Source organism: Piliocolobus tephrosceles, chromosome 11, assembly GCF_002776525.5.
Source record: "Piliocolobus tephrosceles isolate RC106 chromosome 11, ASM277652v3, whole genome shotgun sequence".
NCBI lineage: Eukaryota > Metazoa > Chordata > Mammalia > Primates > Cercopithecidae > Piliocolobus > Piliocolobus tephrosceles.
In genome coordinates, this window is record NC_045444.1 from 127,514,495 (window position 1) to 127,530,148 (window position 15,654).

At 55.6% G+C, this 15,654-nt stretch overlaps 2 protein-coding genes across 3 annotated transcripts in view; one reads left to right on the top strand and one right to left on the bottom strand.

Moving 5' to 3' along the window:
• Window positions 1-9,902, top strand: part of FARP2 (FERM, ARH/RhoGEF and pleckstrin domain protein 2) — a 141,545-nt gene extending 131,643 nt beyond the window's left edge. The window contains exons 22-27 of the mRNA XM_026449083.1: window positions 5,008-5,090; window positions 6,168-6,286; window positions 6,622-6,785; window positions 8,012-8,119; window positions 8,341-8,492; window positions 9,072-9,902. Of these exons, the coding sequence (XP_026304868.1) occupies window positions 5,008-5,090; window positions 6,168-6,286; window positions 6,622-6,785; window positions 8,012-8,119; window positions 8,341-8,492; window positions 9,072-9,189 (744 nt within the window). The 3' untranslated portion in view covers window positions 9,190-9,902. The remainder of the gene's footprint in view (window positions 1-5,007; window positions 5,091-6,167; window positions 6,287-6,621; window positions 6,786-8,011; window positions 8,120-8,340; window positions 8,493-9,071) is intronic.
• Window positions 9,903-10,077: 175 nt separating this feature from the next.
• STK25 (serine/threonine kinase 25) overlaps window positions 10,078-15,654 on the bottom strand; it is a 22,052-nt gene continuing 16,475 nt past the window's right edge. For both annotated transcript variants that reach the window (XM_026449085.1, XM_026449084.1), the window contains exons 5-12: window positions 15,040-15,148; window positions 14,130-14,282; window positions 13,853-14,043; window positions 13,502-13,647; window positions 13,123-13,237; window positions 12,641-12,712; window positions 11,442-11,578; window positions 10,078-10,754 (exon numbers count right to left, since the gene is read on the bottom strand). In XM_026449085.1, the coding sequence (XP_026304870.1) occupies window positions 10,715-10,754; window positions 11,442-11,578; window positions 12,641-12,712; window positions 13,123-13,237; window positions 13,502-13,647; window positions 13,853-14,043; window positions 14,130-14,282; window positions 15,040-15,148 (963 nt within the window). In that variant the 3' untranslated portion in view covers window positions 10,078-10,714. The remainder of the gene's footprint in view (window positions 10,755-11,441; window positions 11,579-12,640; window positions 12,713-13,122; window positions 13,238-13,501; window positions 13,648-13,852; window positions 14,044-14,129; window positions 14,283-15,039; window positions 15,149-15,654) is intronic.

A 15,654-nucleotide genomic window follows, 5' to 3' on the forward strand; every position in this document is an offset into this window, starting at 1 on the left:
TCCCCATGGCCCTGCCAGGCCTCCTGCCTAGGGTGCCATGGACCTAGGGGCTCTAATCCCCAACTCTGCCCTATCCCTTTTGGCTTATTTGCCTTGACTACAATGCTAAAGTAGTCTTCCCTCCTTGTGGTCCTCCCTCTCAGTGATGTTCCCTCCCTGAGATCCTCCCTTGTAATCTTCCCTCCCTGGGGTCCTCCCTCCCTCCCTGAGGTCCTTCCTCACTCCCTGTGGTCTTCCCTCTCTGATATCTTCCCTCCCTGTGGTCCTCCCTCCCTGGGTCCTCCTTTCCTAGGATCTTCCCTCCCTAGAGTCTTCCCTCCCTCCCTGGGATCTTCCCTCCCTTGGCTCCTTCCTCCCTCCCTGAGGTCCTCCCTCACTCCCTGTGATCTTCCCTTCCTGGGATCTTCCCTCCCTCTCTGGGATCTTCCTTCCCTGGGGTCCTCCCTTGCTCCCTGTAGTCCTCCCTCCCTGGGATATTCCCTCCCTGGAGTCCTCCTTCCCTAGGATCTTCCCTTCCTGGGGTCCTACCTTGCTCCCTGGGGTCCTCCCTTCCTGGGATTTTCCCTTCCTGTGGTCTTCCTCCCCCAGTAGGGTCCTCCTTCCCTGAGGTCCTCTCTCCCTGGGGTCCTCTTTCCCTGTTCTTTCTTCAAGGGTTTTGTCCACTCTCATCCCTCTGCACTGCCTCCTCCTGATAATGAGCACCAAAACCCTCAGGCAGGTGTTTGTAAATTTTTTTTTCTTTTTCTTTTTCTTTTTTTTTTTTTTTTTGAGGGGAGGAGTCTTGCGTTATCGCCGCGGGTGGAGCTTGGTGGGAACCGAGATTGCACCACTGCACTCCAGCCTGGGCGATAGAGCCAGACTCCTGACTCAGCCTCCGGAGTAGCTGGGACTACAGGCGCCCGCCACCACGCCTAGCTAATTTTTTTGTATTTTTAGTAGAGACGGGGTTTCACTGTGTTAGCCAGGGTGGTCTTGATCTCCTGACCTCATGATCCGCCTGCCTCGGCCTCCCAAAGTGCTGGGATTACAGGCGTGAGCCACCCCGCCCGGCCAAGTGTTTGTAAAATGTAATTCCACTTTTCAGGCAAGAGGAGGTCAGATTGAATTAGCTCATCTGCCACCACTGGAAGCAGACCCCATTTGTTTTAAAGTATACTTTAAAAAATTACACCTTTATTATATAAAAAATAATTGAAAATATAAGATAGCAATCACTCATCACTGACCAGGTGCGGTGGCTCACACCTGTAATGCCAGCACTTTAGGAGGTCAAGATGGTAGGATCGCTTGAAGCTGAGAGTTTGAGACCTGCCTGGGAAACATGGCAAAGCCAAATCTCTAAAAATCTTTTTTTTTTTTTAATTAGCCGGGCATAGTGGTGTGTGCTTATAGTCCCAGCTACTTGGGAGGCTGAGGTGGGAGAATCACTTAAGCCCGGGAGGTCAAGGCTGTAGTGAGCTGTGATTGCACCACTGCACTCCAGTCCCAGTGACAGAGTGAGACCTTGTCTCAAAAAAAAAACCCACAGGAAAAAAAAAAAAAGAACTCCCTCATGATTGTACCACTCAGCAGTGATGGCTATAGGCATCTGCTGCACAGTTGCCATCACCCACGGGCTGTTTTGTCAGGGCACTGATTTTCCTTTCCTTTCATGGCAGCCCCAGTTCACTTAACTAGTCACCTGTCATTGGATGCTTGGCTGTGGCTGGTTGTTGAGGACTGTAACATTGTTGGGCCTCTGTCTTTCTGCACATCCTTAACTATGTCCTTCAGATCAATTCCAAAATGTAGATTTGTCTGAGCAAAGGTGTTTACGGCCTTGGGCACTCCTGCTAAATTGCTTTTGGAGCACCTGTGCCAGCTGACCTGCCCACCTGCAGGAGCTAGGTCTAAACATGCGTCTTTCCCTCCACCAGGGAAAGTGCTAGGCACCCATCTCTCTTACTCTTCCCAAGTGGGTAAGGCGAGCAGCCCCATCAAGCAGCCCCGTCGTCTCACTTTTCATCCCTGTGGACTGCCGGGGAGGCCAGCCTGGTCCCTGTGTCCTGGCATTCCATGCTTTTCCTCTTGGGAATCACTCAGCTTGCTGGTCACTCTGGTCTCCATTGGTCTGAGTTTTTTGTACACATTAGTGAAATATTTATATGGTAAAAATGCTCACCAACCCTATTAAGTCACAAATTATTCTCAGTAACTGCCTTTTTACTTTGCTTGCAATTTGGTTTTACCTTGTAGAATTTAAACTCCATCTTGATGGGTTGTGTTTCTCTTACTCTAGAATGGCATCTGGCACATACAGGGAACCCAGCAAATGCTTGTTGAAGGTGTGAATTGAAACAGACACTCCTCAACTTACGATAGGGCTGTGTCCTGATAAACCCATTATAAGAGGAAAATATCATAGTCAAAAATGCATTTAACAGGGCATAGTTGCTCACGCCTGTAATCCCAGCACTTTGGGAGGCTGAGGTGGGCGAATCACCTTAGGTCAGGAGTTTGAGACCAGCCTGGCCAACATAGCGAAACCCTGTCTCTACTAAAAACACAAAAATTCGTCAGGTGTGCTGGTGGGCACCTGTAGTCCCAGCTACTCAGGAGGCTGAGCACAAGAATCACTTGAACCCGGGAGGCGGAGGTTGCAGTGAGCCAAGATCGCGCCACCGCACTCCAGCCTGGGTGACAGAGCAAGACTCTGCCTCAAAAAAAAAAAAAAAAAGAAATGAAAATTCATGTAATACACTTAACCTATCTGATATCATAGCTTAGTCTAGCCTACTCTTTTTTTTTTTTTTTGAGATAGAGTCTCACTCTGTTGCCCAGGCTGGAGTGCAGTGGCCGGATCTCAGCTCACTGCAAGCTCCGCCTCCCGGGTTTACGCCATTCTCCTGCCTCAGCCTCCCAAGTAACTGGGACTACAGGCACCCACCACCACTCCTGGCTAATTTTTTGTATTTTTTAGTAGAGACGGGGTTTCACCGTGTTAGCCAGGATGATCTCAATCTCCTGACCTTGTGATCCGCCCACCTCCGCCTCCCAAAGTGCTGGGATTACAGGCGTGAGCCACCTCGCCCAGCCAGCCTAGCCTACTTTAAATGTGCTCAGAACATATATTAGCTTACAGTTGGGTAAAATCATCTAACATGAAGCCTGTTTTATAACAAAGTGTTGAATATCTCATATAATTTATTGAATACCATACTGGAAGTGAAAAACAGAATGGCTGTATGGGCACTTGAAGTTCAGTTTCTACTGAATGCTTATCACTTTCACACCATCATAAAGTTGAAAAATCAGGGCCTATCAGGGTCAGCTCTGGCTGTCTTTTCCTTGAGGGTTTCTATCCTTTGTATGGGCTTAGGAAGTTCTTCTTCCCCATGCCAATATTATATTAGCACCTTTTTACGGTTTCATTTTTCTCATTTAATTAATCTCCCTAGAATTTGTTTTTTGTTTTTTGGGTTTTTGTTTTGTTTTGTTTTTGTTTTTGAGATAGAGTCTTGCTCTGTTGCCCAGGCTGGAGTGCAGTGGTGTTATCTCAGCTCACTGCAAGCTCTGCCTCCCGGGTTCACGCCATCTCCTGCCTCAGCCTCCCGAGTAGCTGGCACTACAGGTGGCAAATTTTTTGTATTTTTAGTAGAGACGGGGTTTCACCATAGTAGCCAGGATGGTCTTGATCGCCTGACCTTGTGATCTGCCCGCCTCAGCCTCCCAAAGTGCTGGGATTACAGTTGTGAGCCACCACGCCCAGCCTAGAATTTGTTTTGATAGATATTAGATTGGGATGTAACATTTCTCCCCATTATTTGTTGAATCCTTCATTTTCTCAGTGATGTCAAAGACTCTTTATCAAATGGAAGCCTTTGTCTTTGCACTTGTTCTTTCTGGGCATTCTGCTCCATTCCTGTCCGCCCAGCATCAGTCCACTCTCTCTAGTTAGTGGTGTCATATGAGATAGTCACTGTTTGGGTGAACGCATTCCATCCCTTATTCTGCCTCCTTTTAAAAAATGTTCTTTGCTATTCTCAAGCATTTAATTCTTCCAAGTAATCTTTTAAGTCATTGGAAAATTCCTTCCAAAAACACCGTGGAGATTTCAGTTGAAATTGCAATAAATTTTTGTGTCAACTTAGGGGAAGACTGACATCTGGACGATGTTTTGCCTGCCCTTGCTTATGCTGATTCAGATCTTTGATGTCCAGTGAGTGGCTTGGTTGGTGTACCAGGCTCTGCACAGGGAAGCTGTCCATTCTGTGGAGTTGTTGGTAACTGGCTGGTCCTGGGGACAGAGAACTGGCCCTTGTTCCTGACTGTTAGGGGAGGATGATGGCTCTTGGCTTGAAAAGATCTTTATCATGTTAACACGGTTTCCTTCTGTTTCTAAGAGATATTATCAGAAATAACACCTTGGATTTTGGCAAAGGCATTTTCAGCATGTAGAGAATTGATCTCCCTTTTTCTCTCTGACTTCTGATAGGATGAATGTTATCAATCAGCTTTCTGATGCTGAACCATCCTTGCATTCCCAAAACCTTACTTGATCATGGGACAATTCCTTGTGTGTGCTTTTAGATTAGATTTGGTAATATTTTATTTTGGAATTATTTCATCTAACCACTTATAATTAAAATTAATCCCCAGTGGGTTTTCTTTGAATCTAGCTCTGTTAAGTTTTGGTCTTTAGTTCATAAATGAATTGTCCAACTCCCTTTTGGATAATGAAAATGCTCAATGTTTTTTCCTTTGCTTGATTTTCAGCTAATAGTGCTGGACCCCCCGGTGAGTATTTGGGTGCCCTCTGGCCCATGGCTCACCCCCTGGGGTGCAGCTGCCATGGCGCAAGGATGCCAGTGTCCTCCTTGGCCTCTTGTAGAGTCTGTGTGCACTTGGACAGCACTGGGCTTCCAAGCCCCACCTAGCATTTGCCAGCAGTCACCTTGTGTCCTGCTCAGGCTTAGGCTGTCAGTTCCTTCTTGGCCACAAGATTTGGACCTTTTCTCCCACCCACAGGTGGAAGAAAGTGAGAATGAGTGGTCTGTTCCACACTGTTTCACCATCTATGCGGCTCAGAAAACAATCGTGGTGGCAGCCAGGTAAGGGTCTTCCATATCTTCATCCTGAGCAGCCCTGGATGGCGGGGTGGGGACTTCTTGCCATGAGCCTCGAGTCCTCTGAGCTGTGAGGGGCCGTGGAGCCTCAGGGTTGTGCCCCCTTTGCCTCTGAGCTCTGCTTCCAAGTTATGCAACCAAAGGAGCAGCCTTGCCCTTGTCAGGGGCAGGGCTTCTTGCTGACCCTGACAACATCCCACAAGTGGCAGACTCCAGTGCTGTGGAGCTGCTCCCTCTGCCCTCTGGTTCACAGTGCCTCCAAAGATGGGGTGGGTGAGTGGGCAGGCACCTGTGGTCTCCCAGGGCACAGGTGCTTCCCCAACCCTCACGTCAAGAAGTGCCAGCAGCTAGTGATCAAAGCCCCAGCAGGGCAGCTTACACCCAGCCCAGCCAAACACTGCCTCCCAGTCCCAGTGTGGTATAGACTCGCATGAGACAGACCAGGCTATGGCACAGAAGCAAGTGGAAACAGCTGCCTCCTCCCCAAATAAGATCAACAGAAGGATGACACGGAGCTCATTTGGTGGCCGGGATGCAGGGACTCCTGCAGGGTCACCAGCACCACACTGTGCTCTGTGAGGAGTCTCAGCTCCGACTCTGCAGCGCCCTGGCCAGCATCAGAGGACACAGGGCACTCAATTCCTACCAGGAAATGTTCACTTAATCATGAACCAGGGCCAATCTTGCATTTCAGCATCAGAGGTGTAGAGAACATTGTTTCAGGAACAAACACCCCTGCAGACCCCTGTTCTAGGTCCGGGGCCCTGCCTTGGCTCCCCCAACCCTGTCACAGCACCCTGGGGGTCAGGCTGACTCAGGGCCCTCCCAGCTCTCCTCCCTGCTGTTCTCGCTGGAGGGGACGTTTCCCAGTCCTCGCCACCCATCAGGCAGGACAAAGCGGAATGTGTGAGAACAGGTGCCGTGAAGGCTCGCCCTCCCCTGAGGGCTGGGGCCCTACACAAAGGAGAGCAGAGCCACTGAGCCTCGCCCTCCCCTGAGGGCTGGGGCCCTACACAAAGGAGAGCAGAGCCACTGAGCCTCGCCCTCCCCTCCTCCCCGCAGCACTCGGCTGGAGAAAGAGAAGTGGATGCTCGACCTGAACAACGCAATCCAAGCAGCCAAGAGTGGCGGTGACACGGCCCCTGCACTGCCAGGCAGCACTGTGTGCACTCGTCCCCCCAGTGAGTACTGGCCACGACCCCCCAGGAGACCTCCACTACACCTAAGGCGGCTTTTTCTGGAAGTTGTTTTCCTTGGTCCCCATTGGTCTGCTAAGCTCCCACACAAGCCCCTTCCACAAGGAATGTTCCAGGCTACGCCTCATGCCTGGGTGGAAAGAGGGGTCAATCGGGCTGCTCTGGCAGAAGCACCTGTAGTTTTGCTCTCAGCCAGCAGCTGGCCTAGCACCAAGGGCTCCCCATTTCCCCAGGGCCAACCGAGAGGAACCCAAGGGGTGGAAGTATCTGCAAGCAGAGGCCACAGGGGGTCCCCCCCTGAGACACTGACTTCTCCCCAGGATCCCCCAACGAGGTATCTCTGGAACAGGAGTCAGAAGATGACGCTCGGGGTGCCCGCAGCTCCCTGGAGGGGCATGGCCAGCATCGGGCCAACACCACAATGCATGTGTGCTGGTACCGGAACACCAGCGTGTCCAGGGCAGACCACAGTGCAGCTGTCGAGGTACGACCACATGAGCACCGCCTCAGGGCATCTGGAAGCTTCCCAGCCCTCTCTGCACTTGGTTGCTGAGGAGGGGACCTCAGGAGGGTACCAGCAGGCAGGCTTGGCCCCAGAGAGCTGCCTCTTACTCTCCCCTTGGTAGAAGGTGGTATGGGAAGTCCCCCTCATCCAGTCAAACCCTCTCTGAAAAGGGTGTTTCAGGTCTGGTGTCTCTGATGAAGTCCAGCAGGGAGGGCGTGTCCTCAGGGCCTGGAGCTGGAGCCTAGACACATCCTCCCGCAGCCCCCACTCCCAGCGCCTCCGAAACCCTTCACCTTGGGCTTGGAGCTTGAGGCTCTGCCTGGGCACCCAGCCACAGAGGGTGGTCTGCCCTATCTCACTGCATGGGCCCCGTCTGCCATTGTGGGTCGCCAGGTTCCTCAGCCTGGTGCCCCAGCACCCTTCCCTAAGTCTGCTCTCTCACTCCACCCAGAGCTCGTCCTTCTTGCTGTTTCCCCAGAATTCCCCCCCAGCCACAATCTGCTGGGCAGGGGCTCAGGAGCTACCCCAGCCCAAGCCTCTCCCCTGATGACCCTGGGTAGGTCAGGGTGCAGCAGGTCCCTGACGTGAGCCCGCCAGCTTGTGGCCAGCCCAGGACACCTGAGATCTGAGCAGGGTCCTAGCCAGGCCGGCACCCGCCATCTTACACAGAGTGCAACCCCTGAGCACCGCCCTGAAGGCGGGAGGCTCACGTGAGCCCCATGAGCCCAGCCACTCCAGCGCCAAAGCCTAATCCTGGCAGAACAGATGCCACAGGCTTAGGGATGGGGCTGCAGTGGGGCATCTTGTGTGTGCCTTTACTTGCCTCTCCCCCACCCATCATTTTAAAGAACCTTCCAGACTTGGCTCAATGTACTATCTCTTAAGGTGTCTTCTCTCTTCCTGCTGTTCGATGGGTTTGTGGATGGTTGGTTATTGAATACTGACTTTATTATGCACAGGGAAAAGGAACTCATTTTACGTGGTGCCTGGAATGTCACTCTAGGTTTTTAACATGCTTCTGTTGGATTTAAGTACTGATAAAGCTGCCGTCCATAGTAGTCCAGAGGTAAAATCAGGGCCTCGGCCGGAGAAAGCATGCAGGTAGTTAGTCTCGGGGAGCAAACCCACTCCCACAAGGCCTGAGGGAGATGGAGCTGGGGTTCTGGGTGCTGGTTAATGCACCTGCACTTTTCCTTTATTGACAGAACCAGCTTTCAGGATATCTGCTAAGAAAGTTCAAAAACAGTCATGGCTGGCAGAAGCTCTGGGTCGTCTTTACCAATTTCTGTTTGTTCTTCTACAAAACTCATCAGGTACTGGGGTTTCACTGGAGCCTGATTCAAGTGATGCTGGCAGACACTCACCCTCCCCACCTGTGTCCCTTTTGTATTTTGGTTCTGCCCTCCCATGCTTTGCCCACCCACCCTGTGCTCCCTTGGCCCGTGAGCATTTGTATGTGCCACCGTTGTGCAGGTAGCAGAGGAATGGGTGCTCCCAGCCCCTGGAACCCCTGTGTCCCTGTGCTGTCTTCCAGGATGACTACCCACTGGCCAGCCTCCCGCTGCTGGGCTACAGCGTGAGCATCCCCCAGGAGGCCGATGGCATACACAAAGACTACGTTTTCAAGCTCCAGTTTAAATCCCATGTCTACTTCTTCCGAGCTGAGAGCAAGTACACATTTGAAAGGTAATTTTGTAGCAGGCAGCCTTGGTCAGCTGCCCAGGTCTGACTGGGACCCCAAGGAACATCAGTATCTCCTCAGCTCCCGTTTCTACTCATGGTGTTGTGGAGGCAAGTTTTCTGGGCCCTGGAAAGGAAGGGCTGAGCAATGCTTCCAGCATTTCCCAAAAAACAGCAATGCTTTTTTTTTTTTTTTGAGATGGAGTCTCCCTCTGTCACTCAGGCTGGAGTGCAGTGGTACAATCTTGGCTCACTATAACCTGCACCTCCAGGGTCAAGCGATTCTTCTGTCTCAGCCTCCTGAGTAACTGAGATTACAGGCATGTGCCATGCCGCCTGGCTAATTTTTGTATTTTCAGTAGAGACAGGGTTTCACCATGTTGGCCCGGCTGGTCTCCAACTCCTGACCTCAAGTGATCCATCTGCCTCAGCCTCCCAAAGTGCTGGGATTACAGGTGTGAGCCACTGCACCCGGCCCCAGGTTTTTAACCCTTCTTTTGTCCTGCTTGTCCCATAACCTGGGTTCTTGGGACAGTGTCTGAGCACAAGCTGGCTTACTGGTCTGACAGCCGCCCTCTCCTCCAGGTGGATGGAGGTGATCCAGGGAGCCAGCAGCTCGGCCGAGAGGGCCCCGAGCATCGTGCAGGATGGCCCCCAACCCTCCTCAGGGCTGGAGGGGATGGTGAGGGGAAAGGAGGAATGACGCTCAACCTGCCCAGGTTTGGACACAACTACAGAGAACAGCAGGACACAGAGGTGGCCTCTGTCCTGAGGCTTCTCAACAGATGGGAAGTGGCTGTAGTCTCATCGGATCCCCACTGGCACCAACAGTGTGGGTGGGCCTCACGTAACATCTGGGAGGGGCTTCATGCCCCCCACCCAAGGCCTAGTGCATGCTGCCAGCTATCTGGGGCCCTGGGAAAAATGTGCAGGTCTCGAGCGCGGAGCCGCTCACGCCTCGGCCCCCAGGCCCCTGGCTCATAGACACAGACAGGGCTTGAGCAGTGCTCTGGACGTCGGACCAAAGCCTGGGCACACCCTGCCTCTCTCCCCAGAGCAGGGTCTCTGCTGAGGACTGGCCTAGAGCAAGCACTGGAAAAGAGGCCCTGCCATACGCCCTGCATACCCACTGCCAGGACCCTCTCAGACAAGTGTGGCACAGCCATGCTGACCTTCCATCTGGTGAACCAAGTGGCAGCCCCAGGGGCCTGCCCTGCAGGTCATAGCTCAGCAAGTCTAGCAGAAGCCACGCTTGTTCCCCATGTACCTCTGGAGAAGCAGAAACCAAAGTCCCCCTGTGCCCTGGGAGGGTGGGGTCCTCTAATTTATTAGTGCCCAGCATTCCTTCCAACGGGAAGTAGACAGGTGACTGCTTTGTCCACACACAGTTGATTAAAAATAAACAGCACCTCCCCACCTGCATACTCCTCTTCCTGCTCTGTTCTTCCAGTGGGCCAAGCAGAGCCCAGGGATCAGTCACAGGGCGTTTTGAAGGGGGGGCTGGGCTGCAGTCTCTGAGTGCCGTGATGAGGACTCGGGACCAGGGACGCTGCAGCCCTGCATGGTCCGGGCCTGCCCCCCGACACACCTGTATGTCTCCAAGTCAGGTCTTTATTGAAAGTGGCAGGGGCCTCTCAATGTTCTATGAAAACTAACTTATTAACCTCAGAATATTTAAGGAAACAAGTAAATTCAATTTTCTTAAAAAACAAAACATTCTGGATGACACAAGTACTTATGAGCAGACACAGTACCTGATCCAACACCACAAGGCAAATCTATGGCCATCATGGGCCCTGGGAGGACAGCGGCCAGGGCACTCTGGGGGCTGTCCTGTTGCCTCTCCCCACCTCATGGGAGGAGGAGGCAGAGCTGCCCTGATAGTTGCTCTGCGCCTTGGTCTGAGCGGCCATAGGGCTGTGTGAGTCTGCAGACGACCCAGGCATAGCTCATGAGGACCACGCTGGCTGCTGGAGCCCCCGTGAGCGCTATTGCTGGGCCAGGAGAGGAAGGAGGGCAGTGGACATGTGGAACGGCATCCCCTGACGTGCAGAACAGCACACTGCAGGGGTGGAAGGAGACGGTGACCTGGCATGTGAGGCCCACAGGATCTGACGTGTCCCTGCAGGCACGAAACAGCACGGGGCACCTTCCAAGTCAGCACAGTTCTTGTGGAGCTCAGAACAAAAACAAAGGACCTTCTGTCCCTATCTGAACAGCAGCGCGCTTCAGCGGGTGGATGTCAGGTGGTTTCTGTTGTGTGAAAACCTGCAGAGAAAAGAGCCCACCGCTGTGTGCATGCACCTCTGTGCCCAGGCTCCTGACGGCCTCTTGGGTGTGCAGTCGGCGGTGGCAGCCCTGACAAGCCACCGCACCACGTGGGTCTGAAGTGTCCCCAATGCACAGGGTCTCAGGAGCAGCACTGATTGGCCCAGACCCCACCCCCAGAGCTGCTGCCCAGGGGTGCCCGGAAGGGGTCCCTGGGTGTGGACCAGGACTTAGGGCATCTGCCGGCGGCATGGCGGTTGGACCCGAAATCCACTGGGCGGTGGAGGGCCCAGCCTCTGTCCTGCCCTGTCTCTTTACTAAGGACTCAAGTCAGCACAGGGGCAGCTCTGATGTTTTGCCACCAGCGTGTCAGAGCAGCTCCTGGGAGCCACTAGGTGGCAGAGGTCAGCTGAGGACAGCCGTGTGGCCACTGAGGCCGGGACCCTGAGACACTCCTCAGACACTGAGACTGGCCCTGCCCACTCTCTCCAGCCCCAAAGTCTCCATGGCCCTGTGAGCTGGGTCCGAACAAGGAAGAGGATGCCACGCCGCCCCTTCCCGGAGTGAAGCGAACCCATGCAGTTCCAAGCGCAGCCACACCCACGAGTGAGCACTGGACCTCACCCCACGTCCAGCTGCTGCTTGGCGGGGGTGCTCTCCCCAACCCTATGGCCCAGCCACCCTCACCTCTGCACTCGCTCCACCAGATGCACCATCAGCTTGTCTGAGATGCCGGGGCAGGACTCCTCGGCCAGGCTGAAGGCGTTCTCCAGCTCCTCCAGAGCACCCACGCTCCCGCCGCTCTGCTTGTGCTTCTCTTTGAGCTATGGAGAGACCACCTTGCCTGACCCTGGACCCCAGGACAGGCCCTCAGGGAACCCGCTCCTTTGCTTGGCCAGAGTCATGCTGGAGGCCTTCAGGGCCTTTGCCTAGGACCCGGGAGCCCTTCAGCAAGCCAGGAAGTGAGGTGGCCCAAGGAAGCCTGCCCTGCCGATGGGGACTCCAGTGGTCCTTCCCCACAGCCCCTACGTAGGCCTCCCTCCACACTCCAGGGAATCTCGGGCCTCGGTCCTCAGGAGGGGACCAGATGGCTTCCTCCCAGCTGAGGGTCATGGAAGCCACTGAATGGGTCCGATCAGACCCAAAAACACGAAGCCCAGAAACTCCCAAAGCACACTGCACAACCAGGCCCAGATCTGACCTCCGTCAGGACACCAGCTCTGAGCCTCCTGTCACCGGGTGTCACCCACCCTCAGGGGGCTGTGGCTAGGTCAGCAGGCTGCCCGGGACCTGGGCCTGAGTGGCTGCTTCACTGGGGCCTCCACATGGGCTGGGGCCAGTGTCCCTCGACTGCTCCACCCTCTGCCATCCTCAGGCAGGCTCTCCTGTCACCACCTCTCACCCACATCCTCCATCCTCCCCAGGCTCCAGGTGGGGCTCCTGGAGGGCACACCTGGGCCCAAGCCCACTGGCCACGCCCTGGGCACAGAGCTCCTGGCTGCATCACATTTCTGAGAACGGTGCTGACTGCCCATTAGCAGGTGACGTTGATGCAGGGTCATGTGACTAACCAGGGAGGCACCTGCCCTGGATGGACCCTGACGGCATCTTCTCTGCTTTCTCTATGGAAGAGGCATCTGTGTTTGCACTTGAAGAAAAAAAAGTCACTCTGGGAACCCAGAGAACCTTGGCAGGTCTGGGAGTACAAAAGGAGTCATCACAGCAGATTCTGCTTCTTCCACTCGGAAAACCCAGCCCCTAATCAGCTGCAGGAAACCTAGAAGCTGAAACTGCCCCACAGCACTGTGAGGGGCACATCTCCACGGCACAGTGTCACAGCCTTGTCCCTGGCGGGACTCCAGGCCCAGCCCCAGCTCCATTCTCACCTCTCCGAAGACAGGCCGGACCAGCGTGGACAGGCACTGGGACCTTGGCTGCCTCTTGACAGGCTCTGCGGGCTGCAAAGGAAGTGGAGGCCCAGGGTGAGCAGAGCAGTGTGGGTGACAGGCAGGGCACTCCCATCCCTTCCAGGCTAAGGATGGAGACTGGGAGCAGCCTGTCGGGGCACATGCCCAGGGCTGGCCCCAAAACCATCAAGCCACCCAGACGGCCTGACTCTGAGGGCCTGCGACTCCCACCCCCTCCTCACAAATTTGGCTCCTAACAGGCCCTCATCTTCCCAGCACGTGCTGGGGCCTGGGGTCTCCACACCAGGCCCAGTGCCAGTGGCCTTCAGACCACCCCTGCCTTTCCCAAGTTCCTTGTCCAAGCCCCAGACACTGGGTGGACAAAGCTGGGTCCCGCACCCAGCGCCCCCCGCCACGGCCCCAGGGGTGCACAGCAGGCAGCGGCCAGGCCGGGAACAGACCTTCTGAGAGCTGTGCAGGGCCGTCCCCTTGTGAAGCTTGCTGTGTGGACTCGGCCGGATGGTGGGCGGGAACGTCCACATGGGGCCCTGCTCCCCGTCCTCCGCCTCGCCATCACTGAAGAGGATCAAGAGTTGCCAGGGTCAGTGGGGAGAGGGCCAGGAGGCACAAGGGCCTCAGGGCACACCTCACGGCCAAGGGAAACCCAAGGTACTGGGCGGCGCTCGGCCAGGCCACGGGGTCCAACCGATGCCTCAGCAGGCCCTGCCCAACCCTCTATCTGGTCCCCCTCACCCCTCGGGCCCACGCCCCTGCTTCTGGAGTGGGGACCACCCACGTCACAGCACCCAGGGTCACCATGAGGATAAACCAGGTCCCTACATGTCAGAGTCCTCGGAGCTGGACTCCTCGCCATGCCCCTCGGACTTCCAGCGCTTATAGCGGTCGATGAGCTCCGTGAGGAAGGAGGTCTTCTTGGTGTAGCGTGTGATGAACTTGTGCTTCAGGAGCTCTTTGGCCGTGGGCCGCTGTGGGGGGTCAGGGGAACACCGGTCACTGGGCCCAGCCAAGCTCTGCCTCAGGGAAGCAAATGTGATGCAGCCCGGACTGGGGCAGGTCCTCACAGCTACAAGGCTGGGGGGCCTAGGCCTCCGGGCTCTGCTGCCCACCCCAAGCAAATGCCCTCCCTCCATATGCCCGTCCAGAAGGGGCCAGGCCAGAGGCGGGCCTTACGAATCGGGGGTCCTTGTTGAGGCAGGCCTCCACGAACTCCTTGAAGGGCTTGCTGTGCTGGCCCTCCAGTGTGGGGGGGCTGTTCTTGGGAATCAGGAACAGGACACGCATGGGGTGGAGGTCCGAGTTTGGAGGCTCCCCCTTGGCCAGCTCGATGGCCGTGATCCCCAGGGACCAGATGTCGGCCTGGACAGAACACAAGGACTGTCGCTGCCCTGAGCACCCCAGTCAGGCGTGGTGCCCGCACCCGCCCGCCCCCCCCCCCCCCCCCCCCCCCAATCATAGGCTGACTGCTTGATGACTTCAGGTGCCATCCAGAAGGGGGTGCCCACGAACGTGTTCCTCTTAATCTGTGTGTCTGTGAGCTGCCCTGCTACCCCAAAGTCCGCCAGCTTCACATCCCCCTGCTCCGAGAGCAGCACGTTGGCAGCTGCTTGACACAGGACAGGCAGACGTCATCCCAGGCTCCACGTGGCTCCACCCAGGGCCCCCTGAGAAGGGCCAGGGTATCATCCACCTGGCCTCCTAGGGCACAGCAGGGCTGTCCTCAGGACCTCAGCCCTCCTTGCCACTCTCAAAACCAGGGCCACCTAGGGCCACAGGGGCACTGCCAGAAGGAGCCTAAGCTCTCCACTCCGAGCTCCAGGGCTCTCCCTGCATTTGGCTTTTACAACAAATCCCAACAACAAGCGACTTCGCCCACTGGGGGCTACCACAGAGGTGACCCTGACCAAAGGTGTGGCCAACATGGGCCTGCCAGGAAGCCCCTTGCTCCACCAGACTTGTCCCCTACGTGAGAGAGATGACTCAGTGCTGGTGGCAAGTCCCTCCCCACAGGCTGGCCCAACCTCATGTCCGCACTTAGCAGGGCCAGACCACACGCTGGGGCTACTCAAGCCTACACCTGCTGTTGTGCTGTGAGCCACAGGGAACCAACAACTCCGGCTAAGCGTGGCCGTTCCTACACTCGGTCCACAGCTGGTTTCCTCAGCGTACAAGGAAACTGTTACAAACAGTATCTTCTAGAAATGCAGCAAGACAGAACTGCTCAGTTTCAGAGTGGCCACAGGGTTCTCTATACCCCAGACCCTGGGCACCACCAGCCACTTGCCCCTCACCGGCCCCAGCCTCTCTAAGGTCAGTCGGGCTCAGGACATTACAAGAGCCACATCCACCCCCAGCAGGACCTTTGATGTCTCGGTGGATCTTGCGTTCGGAGTGCAGATAATCCAGGCCCTTCAGAATTTCCCGCAGGATCGTGGCAATGTACGTCTCCTCCAGGGGACCTGGTTTAAGCTGGAGAGGAAGGTGGGGCAGCAGGGCCTCAGCTCCTGTCCCAGGCCCAGTGCCTGAGTTCTCCTGTGTCTCTGCCAGGGGAGGGCTGTCCCTGCAGAGAGCTGGGGACTTCATGTTCCTTTACTTCTCAAACACAACCAAGTTTCAGATGGGAGTGGGGGGTGGAGGCTCTTTCTAAAGCATATAAACCAGCTTCACCTTACTGTCATGTAACAGAAAAACAGGCTCCCAGCCATCTCCCAGCATGCCTGCCCCCGCCCACTCCCACAGGCCAGGACCCCTTTCAGCACCAACTGGGCAGACGTGCGGATGGCAGTTCATTTTTGCTTTAGAGGATTCCTAATTAACACCTAATGTGCCATGACACCAAACGAGAGGTGGCCCCTGGAGCCCATGAGTCTGAGGAGCAGGGGACTCGGACACCGCATGACCCCCACTGCCACGGCCTATGGGGACTCGGACACCGCATGACCCCCACTGCCACGGCCTATGGGGACTCGGACACT